This window comes from Vombatus ursinus, unplaced genomic scaffold (assembly GCF_900497805.2).
Source record: "Vombatus ursinus unplaced genomic scaffold, bare-nosed wombat genome assembly UNPS02014798.1, whole genome shotgun sequence".
In the NCBI taxonomy this organism is placed as follows: Eukaryota; Metazoa; Chordata; class Mammalia; order Diprotodontia; family Vombatidae; genus Vombatus; species Vombatus ursinus.
Genome location: NW_020954576.1, coordinates 4,049,485 through 4,073,423, shown reverse-complemented (window position 1 = coordinate 4,073,423; position 23,939 = coordinate 4,049,485). Strand labels below are relative to the sequence as shown.

At 39.4% G+C, this 23,939-nt stretch overlaps 2 protein-coding genes across 2 annotated transcripts in view; both read right to left on the bottom strand.

The window, feature by feature from the left end:
- Positions 1-2,706, bottom strand: part of LOC114049502 (nuclear pore complex protein Nup133-like) — a 68,622-nt gene extending 65,916 nt beyond the window's left edge. Inside the window, exon 1 of the mRNA XM_027870743.1 lies at positions 2,479-2,706. Within this exon, the coding sequence (XP_027726544.1) occupies positions 2,479-2,663 (185 nt within the window). The 5' untranslated portion in view covers positions 2,664-2,706. The remainder of the gene's footprint in view (positions 1-2,478) is intronic.
- A 7,055-nt stretch (positions 2,707-9,761) lies between these two features.
- LOC114050218 (ATP-binding cassette sub-family B member 10, mitochondrial-like) overlaps positions 9,762-23,939 on the bottom strand; it is a 42,962-nt gene continuing 28,784 nt past the window's right edge. The window contains exons 7-13 of the mRNA XM_027871867.1: positions 23,412-23,507; positions 23,079-23,288; positions 19,734-19,813; positions 16,810-16,990; positions 13,199-13,242; positions 12,472-12,506; positions 9,762-11,747 (exon numbers count right to left, since the gene is read on the bottom strand). Of these exons, the coding sequence (XP_027727668.1) occupies positions 11,516-11,747; positions 12,472-12,506; positions 13,199-13,242; positions 16,810-16,990; positions 19,734-19,813; positions 23,079-23,288; positions 23,412-23,507 (878 nt within the window). The 3' untranslated portion in view covers positions 9,762-11,515. The remainder of the gene's footprint in view (positions 11,748-12,471; positions 12,507-13,198; positions 13,243-16,809; positions 16,991-19,733; positions 19,814-23,078; positions 23,289-23,411; positions 23,508-23,939) is intronic.

Here is a 23,939-nt window from a genome sequence, read left to right as displayed (position 1 = left end):
ATCAGTTCACAGTTCCACCAAAAGAGCACTCATTAGTGTCCCAGTTTTCTTATATCCCCTCCAACATCCAATATTTTCCTTTTTGTTGTATTTCCCACTCTGATAAGTGTGAGGTGGTACCTCAGAGTTGTTTTAATTTGCATTTCTTTGATCAATGGTGATTTACAGCATTTTTTTCATGACTATGAATAGCTTTGATTTTTGTCTGAAAACTTTCTGTTCATATGCTTTGACCTTAATTTAACTCAGTTCTCTACATATTTGAGAAATGAGGCCTTTATCGGAGATACTTTTGGCAAATTTTTTCCCCAGCTTTCTGCTTTCCTTACAATTTTGTTTGCATTAGTCTTATTTGTGCAAAAACTTTTTAATTTTATATAATCAAAATTATCTATTTTACATTTTGTAATGCTCTACATATCTTTTCTGTCCTAAATTCTTCCATTATCCATAAATCGGACAGATAAAGTACTCCATACTCTCTTAATTTATGATATCATCCTTTTATGTAAGGTCCTATTTTGACCTTACCTTAGTACACAGTGTGAGATATTAGTCTATACCTAGTTTCTGTCATACTATTTTCTAGTTTTCCCAGCAGTTTTTGTCAAATTATGAGTTTTTTGTTCCAAAAGCTTGGATCTTTAGGTTTATCATATACTAGATTACTATGGTTATTTCCTGAATGTAATTTGTACCTAATCTATTCCACTCATCTACCACTCTATTTCTTAGCCAGTACTAAATTGTTTTGATAATTACCACTTCATAATACAGTTTGAGATCTGGTACAGCTAGACCACCTTCTTTTGCCTTTTTTTTTAATTGACAACCTTGAGCTTTTGTTCTCCTAGATGAATTCTGTTATTTTTTCTAGCTCTATACAATAATTGTTTGATAGTCACTGATATGACACTGAATAAAATAGACTAATTTAGGTAGAATTGTCATTTTTATTATACTGGTTCGCCTACCCATGAGCAATTAATATTTTTCCAACTGTTTAGAGTTGACTTTCTGCAAAAAGTGTTTTATAGTTGTGTTCATATAGTTCCTGGGTTTGTCTTGGCAGGTAGACTGCCAAGCATTTTATATTGTTTATAGTTATTTTAAATGGAATTTTTCTATCTCCTGCTGTTGGACTTTGTTGGCAATACATAGAAATGCTGATAAATTTATGTGGGCTTATTTTGTATCCTGCAACTTTGCTAAAGTTGTTAATAATTTCAAGTAGTTTTTTAGTTGATTTTCTAGGATTTTCTTAGTATAATATCATATCATCTGCAAAAAGTGATAATTTTGTTTCCTTATTGCCTATTCTAATACCTTTAATATCTTTTTTCTTTTCTTATTGCTATGTCTAAATCCCTGCTCCACCCCTGACTGGATTGGGATGGCTTCTAGCTTATCTCCATTACAGATAATGCTTGTTGATGGTTTTAGATAGATGTCACTTATCATTTTAAGGTAAGCTCCATTTATGAGTTTTTCTAAAGAATAAGTCTGACCAGACCTGTTATCTCCCTGCTGTAGGAACAACAGTGGCTCCCTATTACCTTCAGAACCAAATTTTAAAAACTCTGGTATTTAAAGTTCTTCACAACCTAGTCCTCTCTAACCTCTCTGACCTTACACTTTACTGCTCTCTATGAATTCTAAGAACCAGTGACACTGGCTTATTCAAAGCTCTTCATATACAACACCCCCTTCTCAGTGCTTTTGCACTATTTCCCCCATGCCTGCAAAGTTCTGCTCCCTTACCACTGCCTCTCAGTTCCTTCAATACTCAGCTCCAACTCCCTCAGCTGATAGAGCCTTCAGCTTCTCAAAATACCTTTCTACCTATTCTGCATATATCTTGTGTGTACCTAGTTATTTGCATGCTATCTCTTTCCACACACAAATCACCCCCACTCTCCCAACGTTTGCTTCTTAAGGATTTAGCACAATGCCTGGCACCTTTTAAGCTCTTAATAAATATTAGTTGACTGACTTGGGCTTTGGAATCAGGAAACCTGAACTTGAGTGCTGACTCTAACATTTCAACTGTATCACTATCAGCCAATCACAACCTGAGCCTCAGTTCGAGCATGTGCAAGTATGGCCCCCTTTTCAGAGATGCTCGAACTCTGCTCAATAACAACCAGCACTTTCTGGTGGTGGGTGTGAGAAAGCTTATGGGGGTGGGATGGGGAGATATGGGGAGGGGCACTTTTCAGTGCACGATTCAGTTCAGTGCCACAAGCATTCGCTGGGCAGGGCCAGGCCGGGCCGCGCCGAGGGCGGGGCACTGGGACACGGGCCCCAGCCAAGGTGGTTGGTCATCCCACTCCCAAACACGCCGAGTTCGTACACCACACAGGGCACAGCATACGCGCGCGGGAAGGTTGCCCGCGCAGCCCCACGGGATGTCATGAGACGGTCCACGCAGCAGTTGACATGATGAAGGTGGGGGAAGGGGTGGAAGGAATCACTTACCGCGCGCTCAGGGAGCTCCGGCGGCTAACGGGCGAGAACAGCCCGGGAGAGCCCACGGCTGACCCCAGGGTCAGGCCCTTCCTGCCCGCCGGGCGGGGCGTGGAGACTGGCGTGGCTCCCCCCAGGGGGCCCCTGCGGACCCCAGGGCCCGGGGTCCGCGGGGAGGCGGAGGCAGTAGGGAACATGACGGGACGGGAGACGCTCTATGGATCCAAAACACGACAGCTGAAGGGAACGCGAGCCGGTTAAAAACGAGGCGCGCTGCGATGACCTCACGACGCACGCGCCCCCGCCGGTGCTTTCAGGCCGCATGATTGGGCCTGGCGCACGGGTCACGTTTGACGGGAGGTCGGAAGTGGGACCGGAAGTCCCGCCTCCTTGGTCCCGGAATTTGGGTCGGTCCTAATTGTGGCTGGGCAGCCACGGTATTTAGACAAAGACCGTGAAGCTAAACGGTAGGGCAGGGTTGTGGAACCTGCGGTCTGGGGTTCTTCTAGGTTCTCAAGTGCCACCGTTTGACTGAATCCAAACTTCAGTCTAGGTCCTACGAACGGACCTCCAGGTTTTAGGTTTGGCAGAAGCACAAGAGCATCACGAGCCGCCAATGTACGGAAAAGGATCCTTTGCAAAAGTCCTCCTTGCTCATCTAGTCAACGCGGTGGGGCAGGCTGTAGAGTTTTGAACTTGGAACCAGAAGACCCGAGTTCAAATCCTGCCTCTCATATTTAGCGGTGTAGCCCTAGACAAGTCACTTAACTTCTGCCTCATCCGAAAAATGGGGATGAAAATAGAACCTTCCTCACGGGGTACTGAGTCAAAAGAGAAAACACGAAACGCTCTTAACCCTGTAAAGCGTTTTGCAAACCTTAAAGCAACGTGTAAGTGCAAACTATTATTGTTCCAGACTTTCTGAGTCGGGAAGATGCTGTAGAAAGAGTGCGATTTGGAGACACAATCAGGGTTCAAATGTAGACTCTGCCAAGTCCTCTCGTCTCTACTTTGGTCTCTCTTCTGTGACCCTTTTTCTCCTCTGGCACTACTACCGCCCTGGTGCAGGTCCTCATCACCTCACACCTGGTGTCAAATCATTTCCTGACCCCGAGATCCTGTTGATTCTCTCCTGAGTATATATCTTATTTGAGCACAGTTATTTGCATTTGTCTGTATTCCACAGTAAACGCCTTGAAAGCAGGGAACATCTTTTCCCTTTCGTTGTATTCCCTAAGATTAGCACAGTTCCTGGCACATAGTAAGTAGGAGCTAAATAAATACTAGTTGACTTGGCAAATCACTCAAACACCCAGGGCCTCTATTTCCGCATCTGTAAAATTAAGAGGTTGGAGAGATTGACCTCTGAGGCCCCTCAAGCTATGATTGCATCTGTGGAATTTTCCACATAGGTAGTTGGATACTTCATCAAATATTTATTGGACATTTAACAATGTTCAAAGCACTGTGATTAGCCCAGGTGAATGAATAAATGAATGAGCATTTATTAAGAGATTACATACTACAAGTTAGGCTTTGATCTAGGGAAATGGTGCCTAGTGAGGGGAATTTCAGTCTTCAGGAAGTTATGGGAATGATGAGTGGAGAGACAGAGTAATTGCTTAACATGCTCTTTCCATAAGTTAAGGTAGTTTGATTTGCTTACTGTTCTCAGTCAGTAAGCACTAATTAAGTACCTACTATGGGCCAAGCACCGCGTTAAGCACTGGAGCGATCTTAACCCAGAGCAAGAGGTGAGGAGAGGGTAGGGTTAGGATTATAAGGCATGGCTCCCTGGAAAGGGAAAGAGGGAGAGATATTGGGAAATGTAGTTGATGTAAAGATTAAAGATAGCCAATGGCACCAGCCCTGGAGTCAGGAGGACCTGAGTTCAAATCTTGCCTCAGACACTTACTAGCTGTGTGACCCTGGGCAAGTCACTTAACCCTGATTGCCTCCAAGAAAGGGCAAAAAAATGAAAAATATCCATGAAAAATTATTTTAAGAAAAATTGTGGTGACCATGTGGTGACAATCATTTGTGACCTTAGAAGAAGTCAGAAATCTTATCATAAGGGGGTGAGAACTGAAAGGGAGGTGAAGTGGATGTGACAGTATACACAGCTTTTTGAGAGTTAATTGAAAGGACTTCTGGCTTTTCCTCATATACAACAGCCCACCTCCTGACTCTGTGCTTTTGAACTTATACCGGGAATACTGCCCTCCTCCTCACCCAAACTCTTAGAATCCCAGGGTCCTTCAAGACTCAGCCCACAGGCTATTTCAAGAGACCTTTCCTCATCCCTCTCCCTATCTCCCACCCCCAGGTGCTAATGCCTTCCCTTGGAAAGTTCCTTTCCATTTACTCTCTGTATATTCATGCATATATCAATATACATGTCCTTGAGGGCAAGACCTGCTCTTGCTTTTTCTTTGTATCCTCAGTGCTTAACACAGTTCCTGGCACACAATAAGTATTTAATAAATGCTTTCTGATTTGCTGATAGGGTCAAGTAAATGGTTTTTTTTTTTTTTAGGGTTAAGAAGATAATGCATAGAGATTGAAGATGGGCAAAGATAGTGGTAGAATAAAATCAAGGGCACAAGTAGAAGGTTTTAGCCTTGGCAAGGAAAGGGACACTGCTTCCTGTAATTGTAGGAAAGAATGGAAGATGAAGTCATTGGAGGTGCAGAATTGGGAAGAGAGAACTTACAATGAGATGGTTTTAGTTTTTTGTTGTTGTTGTTGTTTTGGTTTTTTTAGGCAATTGGGGTTAAGTGATTTGCCCAGGGTCACACAGCTAGTAAGTGTCAAATGTTTGGTCTGAGGTCAGATTTGAACTCGGGTCCTCCTGATTCCAGTGCTGGTGCTCTATCCACTGCACCACCTAGCTGCCCCCAGGTTTTAGTCTTTTCAACAATATGATATGTCAGGTTCTCTGGTTAGGGCAGAAGAAGGTAGTGGAGGTGGTTTGAGGGAAGACAGATAGAAGTTTGGAATGGTTGCTTTGGGCATTTCAATGGTCCATTAACGAACAAAAGGTAACAGGATCCCTCCGTAGCAATGAGAGTAAATTGAAGTTATGTAACAAATTTGTAGTGAATCTAGTCTATAGGTTTGTGTGATTACCTCCAAAGGTATTCAGTAGCACCCTACTAGGAACTGTATATGGATGGGGGTAACCCAAGAACGCATTTTGAAAAGGGGTGAACAGTGATGTGGGATTCAAGGAAGACAGTTGGATGAGTTAATAACTTTAACATCAAGATAATAAAGAAAGTGAGTCCAGAGCAATGGTGACAGACTAGGAAAACAGGAAGGGGTGAAGTGCTTGGAGGTAAAGAGGACAAATGATAGGCTGAGGAGGAGTGAAGTGGAAGAAGAAATAGGAGAAGAGGTTATAATCTTTTTTAATCCAGGGATCCCACTGCTAGGCATATATGTTAAGACAGAAAGGTCCCACATATGCCAAAACATTCCTAACAGCACTTTTTGTGGTATAGCAAAGAAGAGGAAACAAAGTAGATACCCATCCATTGGGAAATGGCTAAACAAATTGTAGTATATGAAAGTAAGGGAATATTAATGTGCCATAAGGGATGAACATGAAAAATTAAGAGAAGCATTGGAAGACTTACATGACCGATCAGAACAAAGTAAGGAGAACCAGGAAAACAATATACACGGTGACTACAAAAATATAAATGGGAAGAACAGTAAGAGACACTGAGCTTAGTACAGCTATAATGACCAAGTATAACCCTAAAGAAGAGATTAAGGGGCAGCTAGGTGGCACAGTGGATAGAGTACCAGCCCTGAAGTCAGGAGGACCTGGGTTCAAATCCAGTCTCAGACAGATAATACTCGCTACCTGTGTGACCCTGGGCAAGTCACTTAACCCCAATTGCTGTCACCAAAGGAAAAAAAAAATGAGCCTCCCTTCCACTTTTTTTTTTTTGGCTAGGCAATGAGGTTAAGTGACTTGCCCAGGGTCACACAGCTAGTGAGTGTTATGTGTCTGAGGCCGGATTTGAACCCAGGTCCTCCTGACTTCAGGGCCGGTGCTGTATCCTTCCATGTCTTTACAGGTGAAAGAGGGGGACCATGTATGTAGAACATTTCATATGCTGTTAATCTTGTTCAACTGCTTTCTCTTTTTTTTAAATTCTTTATTACCAGAGATGACTTGATGGGTAGAAGAGGAAGGGAAGTATTTTAAAATGAAAGCAATGTAAAAAAATATAGCAATGAAAATTAAATTTTAAAAAATAAGCTATGGTTTAAGTGGATTTTCAGAGTTCTGGATCATGGAGGTTGAATAATTAGAGGTAGTGATGGAGAGATCAAGGGTATGACCATCCCTGTGTGTGACTAAGACATTGTGAAGGTGCCAGGTCATGGTAATTGGAACTGATTAACAAAAGGACAAAATGTTGGAGGAGAATCAGATGTATATTAGAGTCAAGTATGAGAATAACAGCTAGGGTGGAGGGATAGACTGGCTCTAGGTGCCTGGAAGATAACAGTAATGAGGATGTGGCTGGAGCCGTATAGATCAAAGGAGTGAAGTACAAGAGAGGTTTCGGAGCCATGACATCAAAGGGGAGGGTCGGAAAGTGGCTATGAAGAACAAGGAGCCTCATTCCAGGATTGGAGGGGTGCTGGGAGGAAAGGAGAGAAATAAGCTGTGATCCAGATTTTGGAAAATGGTGGCCAGTAATAGTGTCTTCTGGGGGAAGTCAAGTTTCTAGGGTTTAAGATAAGTCTAAAAGAATAGGATTCTGGAGAGCAAAATGGAAGGGGAAGTTTGAGTGGGAAAGGGACATGGGAGGGAGAAGGCTGAGGTGGCTGGCAATGAGAGAGCTTTCAGAGAAATAATTTCTGCCTAGGTGACCTTTTTAAAGGAGAAAGGTTGGTTGCGATAGGATAATAGACTATTGTTTTTCCCCGGAAGCAATGACAGCTCTGCCTCAATCCCTGGTCTGATAGTCAACCAGCATTTTTTTAAAGCACTTACTGTAGGCCAGCAAGTTCTGAGGATATAAAGAAAGGCATAAACATTCCCTGCCCTCAAAGAGCTCACATTCTAATGGGGGAGACAACAAATAACAAGGTGCATACATAGAGGATGAATTAGAAATAATCTCAGAGGGAAGAGACCAGGAAAAGCTTCTTACATAAGGTATGATTTTAGCTGAAACTTGAAGGAAGTCAGGAGGCCAAGGTAAGGAGGGAGAGCTTTCTAGATGTGGGGGGACAGCCAGCAAAAATGAAGATGGAGATGGAGAGTCCCATGCACAAACACTGCACAGACCAGTACCACTGGATTGTGGAAGTGTATGGAGAGGATGAAAGTGGAAGAACGGGAAGGTAGGAAGGGACCAGCTTGTGAAGGACTTTAAAAGCCAAACAAGGATTTTTTATTTGATCCTAGAGGTAATAAAGAGCCACTGGAGTGTACTTTGGGGGTAGTTGATTTATTCAGATCTGCTGCCCTAGCCAGGATGTGGGTAGATGGGGGAGTGTGTTTAGAGGCCAAAGCTGAGTCTGACCCCATGGGTCAAGGCTTGATAACATTTAAGTAGTTTAATAGAGTACCTAGTTTATTGTACATATTGACTAATGGGAAACCTATCCATTAATGGGAGAATTAAAAACAACTCAGATTATGTGGACCATTTTAACAACTGTCAGGCATGATTTAGATTGGGACTCTTGTATTAGTTTCTCAACCCATTCTGAACAGTTAAACCATAAATCCTTCAACTTCCAGATGTATTGTGCTGTTAAAAGTACATCAAACCAAGTTAACTTCACTCTTCCATTTAAAGAAGGAAACAGGACTGACATCTCATTTCCCATCTGGCTGCATTCATTTTGGACTTCTTTGGTTTCTCTACCATACTCCCTCCCCCTTCCCACGACCAGTACCTCCATGGCTCCTCCCACCACTTTTCAGCTTTCTTTGGTGTGTGGTCTTCCCCCTTAGATTGTAAACTCCTTGAGGGTCGGGACGCTCTTTTTTTTTTGTATTTGTATTAGAAGTGCTTAGTGAAGTTCCCGACACGTAGTAGGTTAATTAATGTTTGACTATTGTCAAGATCTCCATGCCAAGACCACCTCTCTCTTTTTAATATTAGGAGACACCCTGTTTTCCAGAGCTAAGGCTCGGCAAGCAAGCTGTGCCCTGAGCTTGGCGTAATAACACTCCTCTGTGCTCACCCTTTGGATGAACTCTGCTGCAGCAAAGTCCCAGAATTGTTTCTGTACCAGCCACAGGTGGTCCCTGAGCTCTGTCAAACACCTGCAGGAACTATGTTCTGGTCATGAAGCTCTGCTATGAATCATACTCCTCTCGTTGTTGTTGTTACCTCTCATTGTCATGGCTACAGCTCACTACAAAGCCACTGTATATGTACCAAGGTTTGGCCCCAGCATGTGTCTAGCTTCCCTCCTCCAATGGAACAAAGAAAGCTTTTTGCTTGTGACCACTGTTAGCTCTTTGTTTTTATCTTACTTTATTTTTCAGAGTTAACTGTGATTGTGATAACCTGTGTGAGTTCTTTGGTATTTTCAGAGTTAACAGTGGTTGCTTAGCTGCTGTGGCTCTGGTTATTTATTTGGTTTGTCAGAGCTAGCAGCTGGGGCATTATTTCTGTGAGCTTTCTGGTATTTCATTTTTCAGAGTTAGCAGGGGTTGCATAACCTCTGACTCTTTGGTCATTTGTTTTCAGAGTTGACACTATTGACTTCCAAAGTTGTTGGAATCTGTAAATGGATCTATTGCCATGGCAATCAACTACCCTACATATTTACTCCAGGTAGCTAGAAAGAAACTATACACAATTTATAAAAACAGAAGATGTTAATAAAATCTATTTTTAAAAGAAAAATAATATTCTGCATGATAAAGTATCAGAGGAAGAGTGCTTTTCCTATAGGAAATTGGAAAAAATATGCTATTCATTTTTTTTTCAAATTTGTATTGCAAGGTTTTGTTTTTGTTTTTATGCTTGAATCTGCATAGATGAATATACACTTAGATAAGAAAAGACACTAATAGTTACAAATTTTAATCCATGATACAAAAGCTTACAGGAAAAAAAACTGAATAGGGCAATGCTAGAAAATAAAATATAGTGATCACATTTGGAAATATCTCTATGGCATGAAGAGATTTAGCTTTTTAGCTTTTTAATTGTGCTTAATTTTTTTCTTTTGCAGGACCAAAGTAATGACACATATAAAATAAAGAATACAGGTAAATTTTGTTAAAGTGATTGTCATAGATGCACTTTTTTTTTTTTGGCTGATTCAGAATATATGGCCATTTATTAATAAATTCCCTTATGTGGAAATAAAATGTAATACATGATTCTTTTGTTCACACACAAACTCTCTCTCTCTCTCTCTGTCTCACAGATGCACCCTTGCAGTGTAATGAGAAAATTAATGAAGACCTAGCATAAGGGAAGACTTTCATTTAAAAAAAAATCACTTCCTAGTTATCAACTTAAAATGAGTACAAAAAGCACATGTTTTGAGGCAACATGAAAATTAATGGTACTGATATGGAAAGTAAGTCCAGTGGTTTTCAGTCTTGTTTTTAGGAATTTGAGATAAGATTACTGCTATGAATGAAAGAAAAATAGGCTGTTTAAGTTTTACATTCAACAGTGATTATTTTTTAATTGTAATTACTGTTTTTGTCTTATAAAAGACACTAATTATAAAAGATCTCCAAATGTTTCAAGGTTGGAAATCTCAATATCTCAGCCTTAAATTCAAGGAAATTTAGCCAATGTATACAAAATTGAAAATTTTGGTTTGCCTGAGAAATTACCCAGTTTTTAGGTTATTCACCAAGTCTTCAACCTCCACGTAAGTAAAATTCATTGCACGATATCAAGTGGAGAACTGACAGCTAGATGGCAGCTCTTCTCTTGTTTCCCAAAGCATTCATATTAACACATACATGTATTAAGTAAAAATATATAAAATGAGTTTCCCCTATTTTGAAGCTCTCTAGAATAGCACAAAGTTGTTAAAAACAAATATCACCTCTTCAGTTATGCCCCATGTACTTCCAAATAATTCACAAACCCTTCAAACCGGAAAAGAATGTGACTCAATATCAATTTACCCTTTACCCACTTTAAGTTTCTAATTTTATATATAATTCTTAAAATTATGTAGTAAGGCTTAGCACATACAGTTAATATAATGACCACAGTAATTTAAAAAGGAAACAATACTGAAAGACATTAAAACCCGGATCAATGCAAAGACTTTTGTAACTTCAAAGGAATTACAGTGAAGTCTGCCTTCTCAAAGGCTGCCTTTGCCATCTTGGTTAAAAAAAAAAAGGTAGGAAGGAAATTCTAGGTAAAAAAACAAAAAAAACCCGAGGCACATTTTATCAGTCATGGCCAATGTATGGATTTGTTTTGCTTAAGCGTATATTCTTACAAGGGAAGGTGTCTACTGGAGGCCAGGAGTAATCACTGAGAATGAACAGTTATATAAAAAGGAAAGAGAATCAATAAAATAATGTTTTTAAAAGGGCTGTATTCTCATTTTATGTAGCTCTCCCAAGATAGCAATTGGGCCATGAAGCAAAGGAACATCCTAAGGGAATTACACAGAAAGTTAAACTGGCCTAGAGTAATCAGGCTTTTAAATTTAATTTCCCTTTAAAAAATTATCATTTGACAATGTTTCCAATGTATATACCAAGAGGCAAAAGAAAACTATATGCCACACTATATTCTAGTATATAACAAGACAAAAGAAATTATATAAAACCTTAAAATGATTTTGGTGGTTTAGACATTTAGAAAGTTACAATAATTATTAAAACTCTGAATAAAAAGTTTTGAACACAGTTAAGTTTCAAGACAGTATTTTGTATACTTTGCAAAAATATATGTTTCAAATAACTTGAAGCTTAAATTATAGACTTCATACATATCCTCCAAGCTTTTTTTCCCCCGTCTGTTGCTTTGTTTTAAAGTCTCTGGCATAGATTTACTGTATATTGTATATTTCATTATGCTGAAATAAAGCTTTGCTTTTTCATTAATTTTCTATATAGCCCATCTGGATTTGAAAGAAGTTCTTCATGTTTTCCACATTCAGTAATTTTTCCTTGATCAAGAACAGCAACCATGTTAGCATTTTTAATGGTAGACAGACGATGGGCAATAATCAATACAGTCCTTCCTTCCATTAATCGATCTAGAGCTTCTTGTACAAGATACTCATTTTCAGCATCCAGTGCACTTTCAGAGGAAAAAAAAAGGCACAAAAAAAGCAAAATGTTATTCATAAAATTTAAGTGATCATGTATATTATATATTTCATTATATATCATGTATATTATATATTGTGAAGTACTACCCTTTCATTAGTGCTGAATTTTTATGATACCCAAAATTGCTTCATGGTTCTTGAGTGAAGCATGTTATAAATAAAAATAATCTTGACAACCTTCTTACCTTCATGAAAGGACTAGTACATAAAAGCATTTTGTATTACAGTATAATGGGGAAAAAATATGGAATACTGATCTAGAAGACCTGGTTTAAAAACCATTGGATTGAAACTTAGCTGAGTGATACTGGGCAAACCACTCCAGTTCTCAGTTCAACTATCTGAAAACTGATGCTAATACTTATATTATCTCCCTCAAAAAGTTAGGAGAAAAGTGCTCTATAAGCCTTAAAGCTCTTTAGACAGAAACTCATTACTTTGCAGTGATTGAAAATGAGGAAGAAAAATAATGTTTAAGTGAATTATCAGCAAGTATTTGATGGAGAATAGAAAACAAATTTCTGAGTATTTTTTTTAACTGCAGCACAGTTTGTGAAAAAGACCATACAAAATAATTAAGATGGAAAAAATGGCATCTTTCTATTTTTTCACTTTGTATTACAGAAGCAAAAGCATTTACTGAGGCTAGAATATATACTAACAAAATTTGTGTATGTTTTCAATTATCCTCACCTGGTGGCTTCATCCAGTAGAAGAATTTTGGGATTCTAAAGAAAGGAAATATTTAATTAGGAGATAGGTAAAAGGCCGAGTAGTACATACTATATAATATCAAGTGTCATTCCACAAAAAGAAATACTAGAAATATTTATTTAAAACTCTCACTTTCATTTTTGACAAGAATTGATGAGAACTCAGTGTTTCATAAACCTAAAAATATAAATTACCTTAGAAAGGACTACCTATTTGATGATAAGAGCTAGGCAAACTGGAAAGTAATATAGCAGAAATTAAATTTACACATACCATTCTGGACAATACATTTTAAATGGCTATGTGATCTGATTAAAGATAACATTAAAAAAAAAGAAAGCAAATAATATATAATTTGTTTGCCTCAGTTTCCTTATCTGTAAAATGGGGATAATAATAGCACCTACCTCCCAAGGTTGCCGTGAGCATCAAATGAGATAATAATTGTAAGGCACTTAACATAGTACCTGGCGCATAGTGAATGCTATATAAATGTTAGCTAGCTTTATTCTATAAATCTCCTATTATTATTGTTACTACTACTACTACTACCACCACGGCCACCATTACTATTACTATTCTCTGACAAGAACCTTCAAATTATTTTCTGTTTGACTTTTACCTTCACATCCACATTCTAAACCATAAACCACTGAATTTACATTTCCCCTAATTTCACAGAATAGCCAAATGGTTTCAGACTTACCTTCAGCAGAGCACGAGCAATTGCAATTCGTTGTTTCTGCCCACCTGATGATGAAAGTCATTTTTAAGGTTAAGCATTAAACAAAATTTTTCTGTTTAATCACAAATCACTAGCGAATTAGACCAGGCAGCAACCTGATACAATTAAATTGTGGGGATGCAACTTTTTCAGAACAGAAGGAACAAAAAGATAGAGAGAGAGAGAGGGAGAGAGGGGGAGAGAGAGAGAGAGAGAGAGAGAGAGAGAGAGAGAGAGAGAGAGAGAGAGAGAGAGAGAGAGAGAGAGTGTGTGTGTGTGTCTCTGAGCACTCACCTATCATACCTTCCCTTCTCACCCTGCCCTACCCTACTCTTCCTAAAAAGTCAGATAGTACACATGTAGTGATAGAGGTAGAAGAGGACCCTGATGGAGTGCAAAAAATCATTTCAGTTCACATGTTTTGTAGTGGATACAGTTTTAGGTTTAGAATTATGGAACCAGAGTTAAAATTTAGCCTACATGACTTTATGCAAGTCAAATTATTTGGGCATTAGTTTCTATTTAAAAAACAAACAAAGGAGCTGGACGACATCATCTTTAAGGTCTCTTTCAGCTCTAAATTCTATGCTCTTATTTCCTTCTCCTAACACTTCAAACCCTGGTTTAAGGCAAGGAGGCATGTTTGAAGATGGGGGAAAGGGGCTGATTGGTGGTGGAAAGAGACAGAAAGTAGGACTGCCAGTACCACCTTAGCTGTCATACTGTCATTTCCTCATTCATCCAGAAAGACCACAGGATCACAGATTCAGAGCTGGAAGGGCCCTCAGAAGCCATCCTGTTCAACCTCTACATTTTAAAGAGGAAAAATGAGGCCCAGAGAGGGTAGGTGATGTGTCCACAGCTTACTAGAGGCTGAGGAGGAATCTGGTCCCAAGCAAATTCAGCACACTTCCCACTGGACCATAGCGTCACTCAAAACCCAACAGACCAGATGACCTCCAGCACTATTATAACCAGAAAGGGGACAGAAGTGTGTATCTTTTCCTACTTTCCTAAAATATTGAGCTAAAATCTACAAATAAGAAACAGCATATGAATATCATTTATCTCAGTGGAAGAAGACAAAGCACTGGCAGAATTAATAAGATAACAAATATGTTTTAAATGTTTTTTTTTTAAATGTTAAAGCACCATTCACATGTATTATTGTTCATTCTTTTTTTTTTTTGCAATTGGGGTTAAGTGACTTGCCCAGGGTCACACAGTTAGTAAGTGTCAAGTGTTTAGTCTGAGGCTGGATTTGAACTCAGGTCCTCCTGACTTCAGGGCCGGTGCTCTATCCACTGCGCCACCTAGCTGCCCCCTTATTGTTCATTCTTGTCTGACTCTTCTGGACCCCACTTGGGGTTTTCTTGGCAAGGATACTGGAATAGTTTGCCATTTCCTTCTCCAGCTCATTTTACAGATAAAGAACTGAGGCAAACAAGGTTAAGTGACTTGCCCACGGTCACACGGCTAATAAGTATCTGAGGCCAAATTTGAACTTGGGTCTTTCTTGACTCCCAGCCCAACATTCTATCCACTGCACCACCTAGCTGTCCAATACTACTACTATTCATATATAAAGTATTTAATATTATTATTGATAATAAATAATGAAGATCACCAACCTTATGGATACCTTAACATTAGTTAATGCCACTACAAACTGTTTGAACAATTATATATTGAATTTTTTTGTCCAAGATGATATTACCAAGTAGTAACCAACTACAACCCTTCTGGTAAAATGAAGGAACATGGGGCAGCTAGGTGGCGCACCACCTACAGCACCAGCCCTGGAGTCAGGAGGACCTGAGTGAGTTCAAATCTGACCTCAGACACTTGACACTCGCCAGCTATGTGACCCCTGGGGAAGTCATTTAATCCCATTGCCTAGCCAAAAAAAAAAAAAAAAAAAAAAAGCTCTAAAATGGAGGAACACTGGACCTTAACATCTGCCCTGACAATAGTACCCTGTACACCCTGGGCACTGATATCTGACCTGCCAACATACCTTCATGCCTGTGTTCTACCCACTGGACTCTTTCTTGGACCTTGCTATCTGCTTTGCTACAGAAACCTAGGGCCTCTTCATCTGCCCTACACCTGAATATTCTTTTGTGTGTTGTTTCTCCCAATTAGAATATGAACCCCTTCAAAGCTGAGCCTTTTTTGCCTTTCTGTTTGTATCTCTAGCTCTTAGCATAGTGCTTGGCACTGAATAAGTGCTTTTTTTTCATTTATACAATCTGCCATATAGAGCAATACAAAATAAATCCAGTCCCTCTTCCACATGACAGCTCCTTTGCGAATTCCCTCAAGCCCAGTCTTCTTTAGGATAAACATTCCTAATTCCTTCAGCTACTCTGCATATGGCAGTTTCCACACCAAACGTCATCCTGGGTGGCATCCTTCAGATGTTATCTATGCTTGAAGTACAACATCCAGAAGAAACTCAGTAGTCCGGCAACTAGCATTTATTTTTTTTTTTGGTCAGGCAATCAGGGTTAAGTGACTTGTCCAAGGTCACACAGCTAGTACGCGTCAAGTGTTTGGTCTGAGGCCGGATTTGAACTCAGGTCTTCCTGACTTCAGGGCTGGTGCTCTATCCACTGGCCACCTTACTGCCCCACAACTATCATTTATTAAGCACATACTATGTGCCAGGTACTATGCTAAGTGCTGGGGATATAAAGAAAGGCAAAAAACAGTCCCTGCTCTCAGGGAGTTCACAGTCTAATGAAGGGAACAACATGCTAATAACTATGTACAAATAAGATACACACAGGACAAATTAAAGATAATCTCTGGGAAGGCACTAAGATTAAGGGGGATTAGGAAAGGCATTCGGCAGAAGGTACAACTTTAGCTGGGACATGAAGGAAATTAGAGAAGCCAGGAGACAGATGGGGAAGGAGAGAATTCTAAGCATGGGTTACTGCCAGTGAAAATGCCTGCAGTCAGGAGATGGAGATCAGCATCAGGGGACTGCAGAATACAAAAAGGGGAGTGAGGAATAAGAAGACTGACAAGGCAGGGTGGAGCCAGTTTATGAAGGGCTTTTAAAGTCAAATAGAGGATTTCTATCTGATCCTGGAGGTGATGGCATTCCAGAAGTGATCTGGCACAGAGGATGGTGGGCCTTCTGCCTCTCTTTATCTAGCCACCAAACTCCAATTAATTCAGTGGGTAGAACACAGGCCAGGGAAGGGAAAATGCTGAATCTCAATTGTGCTTTTGATTCATTGTGTCCTTCACTTTGAGCAAGTTACTCTGTCTTAGGCTTCTCTAGAATCTGTGTCCTCACAGACTGTGCCAAGTTACAAAATATCTTTATCTCCGACCAGGGGTGGGGAACCTGAGGCCTTAAGGCGTCAGGTTCCAAATCATAATAACTATTTATGGATCCTTTTGGGTTATTTTTGTTTGCTTATTTTTATGCACATAACAGATTTTCTAGAAAGTTTTGAGCATACTATAAACCAAAATATAGTGACTCAAACCTATTTGTCAAATACAAAGTGCCACAAAATTGTGCAATAAACAATTAAGTACCAATCTTTTTGCTTCAAAAGTCAACAAAGACATACCTGAAAGCAGAACACCTTTTTCCCCAACCACAGTATCGAAGCCTTGGGGGAAATTGTTGATGAAAGCAGCAGCATTAGCTATATCAGCAACTTTCTGGATCTCTTCAAGAGTCACCAGGGAAGGGTTGTCTGCACCATACGCAATGTTTTCAGCAATTGAGCAAGAGAACAGAATCGGCTCCTGCAGAGTCAAACACATCACTTACTGTAGTTACAGCAGTAGCCTGCAAATGTCTCTGATGTGCCTGCTGCACATCAAGTTCTCAGGACATGTGACAGTGAATAGGGAAGGCAAATGATAGGTGAGGGAAATCCACTTACTTTATTAGAAGACTGATGGGCCTCAGTGGAACTTTAAGCTAGCCTCGGACACTTCCTGTTGGCAGGCACACGTGTGTTAACACTCACACCCACTTCTAGGTTCCACACTCACCAGTGCCAAGAATATCAACAGCACAGCCACTGAGGAACTGAGATCTCTGTGTCCCATTTCTACACTCACAGACTTAGCTCCTCTACCACCTTCCTGCACAACTGAGCCCCTCATGCCTCCATAATTTCCCCCTTCTAAGTGGGCACAAGTACCCCCGATTCCAAGTGGTGGGCTTCTGGGAATGTGACCTAGGGCAAGTCACTTTATCTCTGAGAGATTCTGTTTCCTCCTGTGTAAAACAGAGATTAGGATAGCTAGGTGGCACAGCGGATAGAGTGCCAGGCCTGGAGTCAGAAAGACTCGTGGTCCTGAGTTCAAATCTGGCCTCAGACACTTGTGTGACCTTGGGCAAATCACTTAATCCAGTTTGCCTCAGTTTCCTCATCTATAAAAATGAGCTGGAGAAGGAAATGGCAAACCACTCCAGTATCTTTGCCAAGAAAACTCCAAATAGGGTCACAAAGAGGCAGACAAATAAAACGACTCAACAACAACAACAACAAAAAAAAACCAAACCAGAGATTGTAAGGCTGTATTTCTGTTTATCTCAGAGGATTATTGAGAGGATCTAATGAGAGACTATAAATATATGAAAGTGCTATGTGAACATAAAGCATTATGCAAATGTTGTCATTTTATTATACATAACCGAGGCATGGAAATTGCTAAACAAATTTAATTCATTAAAAATATTACATGTATCTCAGACACTGGCAGACTGTTATTTGAAACTAAATAATTGAACTTAAGTATTTAAACTTTTGGTTGAAATATAGCCATTACTCACTCAGCATTACATACATGTTCAGCACTTATTAAAGAAAAGTAAGTGTTTACAAAGGAATTTTAAGATATTATTATTTTTCTTCTTTCTACTTCACAGTTTTCCATGAATTCACATAGCTGGTTTTATTTGAGAAACACAAATTTAAACTTCATAAAGTGGTGGATACAACGCTGTACTTGAAGTCAGAAAGACGTGCATTCGAATGTAGCTTCAGACGGTTATTAACTATGTAATCCCTGGGCAAATCACTTAACTTCAAGCCTCAGTTCCCCTATCAGTAAAACGAGGATAACAAAAGCACCTACCTTACAAGATTGTTGTGAGGATCAAAAAAGATAAAATATATGCAAAGTGTTTTGCCAAGCTTGCAGTGCTATGTAAATGCTAGCTATTATTATTTATCATTGAGAGGAAGCATGGTTATAGAGCAGTGTTGTCAAATTTACGTAGAAATGGGGCCACTAATCCATATAAAAGGATCCCTGTCAGCCCCATATTGACTTAGTTTTAAAATGTAATGTTATCTGGCTAATATGGAAATAAGTTTTGCATGACTTCACATATATAATCAATACCACATAGCTTGTTTTCTCAAGGGCCGGGGAGGGGCAGAAGGAAGAGAAAGAATTTGGAACTTGAAACTTTAAAAAATGAGTGTTAAAAATGTTTTAAAATGTAATTGGGAAATATTCAACAAAATGAAAATATATTTTAAAATTAACATAAAACGAAAATTAAAAATGTAATGTAATCCATATCTTACTGCTGTTGTTTTTTAAAAATTTATTTCTGTTAAATATTTCATAATTACATTTTAATCTGACTCAGGCTACAATGGGGGCCCACAGGCCTTAGGTTTGACATCTCTGCTGTAGTGGACACAGACAGGGCCCTACAGACAGAAAGGCCATGGTTCAGGTACTGCCTCTGACCCATAATGGCTTTGTGGGCAAGTGCTCTAGCCACTGACAAAGACTGTAAGTCAGAAAGAAGGCACTGGTGCACACTGGTAGAGAAACCTTCCTCATCTGGGGGCACCCTAGATAATAAATGAAACCACAGATCTAGTCCCTCTTCCTACTGTTATTATTTGCTCTCCTCTCATATAACTTTACCAAGAGCCATTCCAGTAACAGGGAGCTGGCAGATCTTGAGCAATTATAAGAATCTGGGTTTACCTGACAATTTCCAAAGCTGCTTGGCTTTGATTCAAAGCAAAGGGAAATGATGAGATACCTGGCCACAACCTGAAATATACACACACCTGACAATGACAATCCCTGCCTTTTAAGGAGATCCATTTTCTGCATCTATTTTGCTTGCTAATCTTTGAAGCATTTTATTCAGAATAAGATCTGGTGACAGAGAAAGCAAATAAAACAAGTTTCCCTCTTTCATCATTATATACATAGTGACTGCCCTTTCAACTCTTTGTCATCCTTAGCACTGGCTGCTTCACAAAAGTATAACTTCCTCTAGTACCCAGTGAAAATTTAGTGTTACATCTGTGTGAAGGAACCCCAAGTTTCATGGAATTGTACTTCTTGACTGCTTAAACAAAAGACAGTGGCTTAACTGTTCAATGAAACATCTATTCTTTCCTTACAGGAAGGTAGCAAACTAGATTGAAAACAAATGAGAGCAAAGAAACATACATGAAAGAATCCACAGGAAAAATGTAACAGACTTTCATCACTCTCATACCTGGCTCACTGTTCCAATCTCAGATCTCAGCCAGACCGGATTTAACTGACGGATATCCCAACCATCGACAGTGATAGTTCCTTTTGCAAAGTCAGGGAGAGAGAAGGAAGAAAATACATCAGGAAGAAATGAAGAATTTCTTGATCCAAATGATCAACCCAGAATACATATTAGAAGAATTCTGTGGGGAAACTTCAGACTCAAGTTTTTCACAGATCAAATCCAAAGAAAACCTAAAATTTTAGCAAGAAGAATTAGCTCCAGACCATAAGTACCTAGGGCAGTGTCCTTCAGTCAGTATTTGTTGATGATAAGAAGAAGAGTTATCAAGATACACCTCTGGAAACAAACATCAAATGGGCAGCTAGGTGGTGCAATGGCTAGAACTCTGGCCTTGGAATCAGGAGGACCTGAGTTTAAATCCGGCCTCAGACACTGCAAGTCACTTAACCTAATTGCCTCACCAAAAAGCAAAAAAAAAAAAAAGTCAAAGTTATGTTCTCTCTTGTCCTCATTTGGGATGATGTAAACTCTGGATTTAAACATTTAATTAACTGGCAACTTTTTGATATCCCTCAGTTTACTCTCCTCTTGAGACAGAGGAAAAACAACAACCCACGAGTTGAACAAGACACTACACCACTTGTTCAAAATTATAATGAGCCCCAAACTTTTAGTCACACTAAATTATGGAAACACCATAGGATCATAGCTTTATTATTTAAAGGGACCATCTAGTCCAACCTCCTTAATTTCAGATAAGGAAAACAAACCCAGAAAGATTAAATGAATTTCCAAGGTCACACAGATAGTAAGAGACAAAGCCAGCTAGACCTCTGATGCCAGTGCTCTTTCCACCATATCACACTGCCTTAAATTCTTAGTTTCTCTTTGGCAAGGAATCCTTGAACTCAAAAATTCATGGAAAGAGAAGGCAACTTTTCAATGTGATGGTTCTGTAGAAGAAAAAGCCTCAACTGAAGTCCAGTAAAGCCCACAATAGCACAACTTGCTGCCCAATGGACTTGGACACACCAGGAGCCAACTAAGGCCTTATCTACTTAAATGGCCACAAAATGTAGCAACAGCTTAGACCAGCTCTGCATGGTGTTAGGACGAAAGTATCCCATGCAGGAGTTATAGGATACGTTTCTTCTATCTTAGGGAAGAAATAAGTACAGATAAAACTTTTCAAATTTCACAGCTAACCAACAGGGTTGATTCAGTGAAGCCCTAAGTCAGAAAGCCTTGGATTGCTTGTTTTCTTAGTCTAAAGTAAAATCAATACATATTTATGGTGTACCTCCTATATTCGAGGAATTGTGCTAGGTGGAGTTGGGGGATACCAGGTGGTGTATATAATCCCCACTATCAGGGAGGATAAAATGTCTTTGGGGAAATAAGACAGAAACTATGAAAAGTTAAATAAAAGACAAATATTTCAAGATAATAATCAAGAGATTTGAGCCAATCATTTGTAGGGTGGCAATTAGTGTCATAAGTTATTTAAAGGGTAGTTAAGTGGAGCCACAGTGCACAGAGCATTGGGCCTGAAGTCAGGAAGACTTCCTGAGTTCAAATCCAGCCTCAGACACTAGTTGTGTGAGCAAGTCACTATTTGCCTCAGTCCCTTTTCTGTAAAATGAGCTGGAGAAGGAAATGGCAAGCCACTAGAGTATCTTTGCCAAGAAAACCCCAAATGGGGTCACAAAGAGTCATCATGACTAAAATGAATGAATAACAACAAGACATTAACCACTGATGAGCTCTGCTCAGGTGTGCTGAAAGTATTTAAAGTATTTTTTAAAAATAAGTTACACAACTCTAAACTGTAAGCAAAAAAAAAAAAGAAAAACTAGACTTTTGAATTTATATTTTACTTACAAAGAAACTCAAAATTGAATTTAAATGACTAACATAAAGAAAAATTAGTAAGATAATCACATATAATTTAAAAATATATAACTATATTAGTGAGAGGGTGGCCATGGCCAGAGTCCAGGTTTTCTTGGATTCTTGGCTAACACAGAACTTCAGCAATGTGTCTGAAAACTGGACTCAACTGCATTTTTTTCCATCTCTAATTTCAAAGGCTAACAAGTGTGGCTCATGAAAATAATTTCCAGATTTTTAGACTGGAGACAGGGAGTTTAAAATCAAACTATGATCCACATGCAAAGTAAGTAGTATTTTCATTAGGAAGAAAGTGGGCTAAGTACTATCAACCTTCAAAGTTCACCAGGAATTAAACAGCCTGTTACATTTTTTACCTTTTCTCCCAATAATCTTGCTTTGGGGTTGGACAGCATGCTTGCTGTAGCTTGTTAAGAAGACTTAGGTTATACCTTATAAATAACTTCCTGTCCCTGAGTTAAGCTTTTTACACTAAAGAAGGTGTGAACATATTTTTTTTGGTCTGGACCTGTGTTTTCACTAGTATAAGGAATTGTGAAATTCCCTCTGGAATTGCATATTTGACATTATTCTGCAGCTTTTCACAGTCTGAGAGTTGTCTCGGGCACAGAGAGGTGAACTTTTTTCTCTGAATACATTAAGAAACATCTTCCCATAATGACTTTGGTGTATTTCAGCTTACAAGTGAGAAGATGAAGTAGATGGCTTCATGAGGGTTCTCATTAGTGTTGACAGTAACATATACATATGACCTCTTCCCAGGCAGAAAGACCAAGTGAGCAAAAGCTCAGACCTCCCCAAGAGACAACGATGAAAAGACAGAGCAGCATGGTACAATGGGAACTGCACCGGGCTTGTAGTCAGAGTGCCTGGGTTCAATTCCTGCCTCTGCAACTTGTTACCTATGTGACATTGGTCAAGTCATTTGAGCTGCTGGGGCCTCAGCTACCTCATATATAAAATAAGGGAGCTGGATTAGGTGAATACTAAGGTTCCTTCCAGTTCTAAGCCATTCAAAATGTGAAGATGCAGAAATAAAGAGAACCATATTATGCCTACTGGGGAATTCTTGCACAAGGTAGCTACCATATTGGTTAAGATATCACTTTGTTGGGCAAGTGACATCTGGAGTTTGATTCAGCACAGTGTATAGTGGATAGGGTACTCAACTTAAGAGTAATAAGACTTGGATTCAAATACCCCCTCTAACATGACCTGTGTGATCCTGGACAAGTCATTTAACTTCTCTGGGCTTCATTTTTCCCATCTGTAAATCAAGGAGGTTGGAATCAATGACTTCTAAGGTCCCTTCCAACTCTAACTATATGGTCCTATGGTCCCTCAGTTTGTCTTCACTCAGAGCAGGGATGGAGAGAATTGAAGGACCAAAGTTCTTTTACCTTCTAGTCTCTGCATCTACATATTACTTACCAGAGATAGGATCGTATAGCCTTAATAGAAGTGATACCACTGTGGATTTCCCTGAACCACTTGGGCCAACCAGTGCTGTGATGGATCCAGATGGAATTGAAAGGCTAAAATCTTGGAAAATCTTCACCTCTGGGCGAGCCGGATAAGCAAAATTGACTCCTTTGAACTCTAGAGAACCCTGGAAGGTTTCTTCATCTAATAAAGTACCCTCTGAAATAGAAAGCAAGACATAAGTTATTTAAATAAAAAATTCAACTTGGAACAAAAGTCACATGTGCCAAATTCTTGAACCAACTCCATTTTAAACACCAATAGAACTCAATGTAAACCCACCATTAAAAGGGAGTACTGGCTTTCTCTCAAGGAGCTCCCAGAGGCGTCTTCCAGCACCTAGGCCTTTCATCAACTCTGAATAGAAAGAACTCAGGCCTGAGGCAGGAAACAAGAAATACAAACTTAGAAATAATCTAAAAATAATCAAGAAATAACATCAAGAAATAATGATTTCCCAGAAACTTCTAGGAACATCAGCAACTCTATGTAATCAGAACTTCATGTGAAAATCTCATGCCCTTGTACAATTTATAATTCTCATCTTATAATCCCATTTATTTCTTAGAGAAGCTCTTTTTAAAGTTATATCAGCAAGACAGAAAAAGACAAGCTGGCCCAAAACCTAACTGCATTTGTGTGCACATGTCTGTATGTGTGTATTTATCCTGTACTTCTTAACTATGAGAACAGCTCATTTTACAATTGAGGAAACTGAGGTTAAGAGAGAATCTTCCTGTGGAAAAAAAATCATTGTGCTTTTCACACACACACACACACACACACACACACACACACACACACACACAC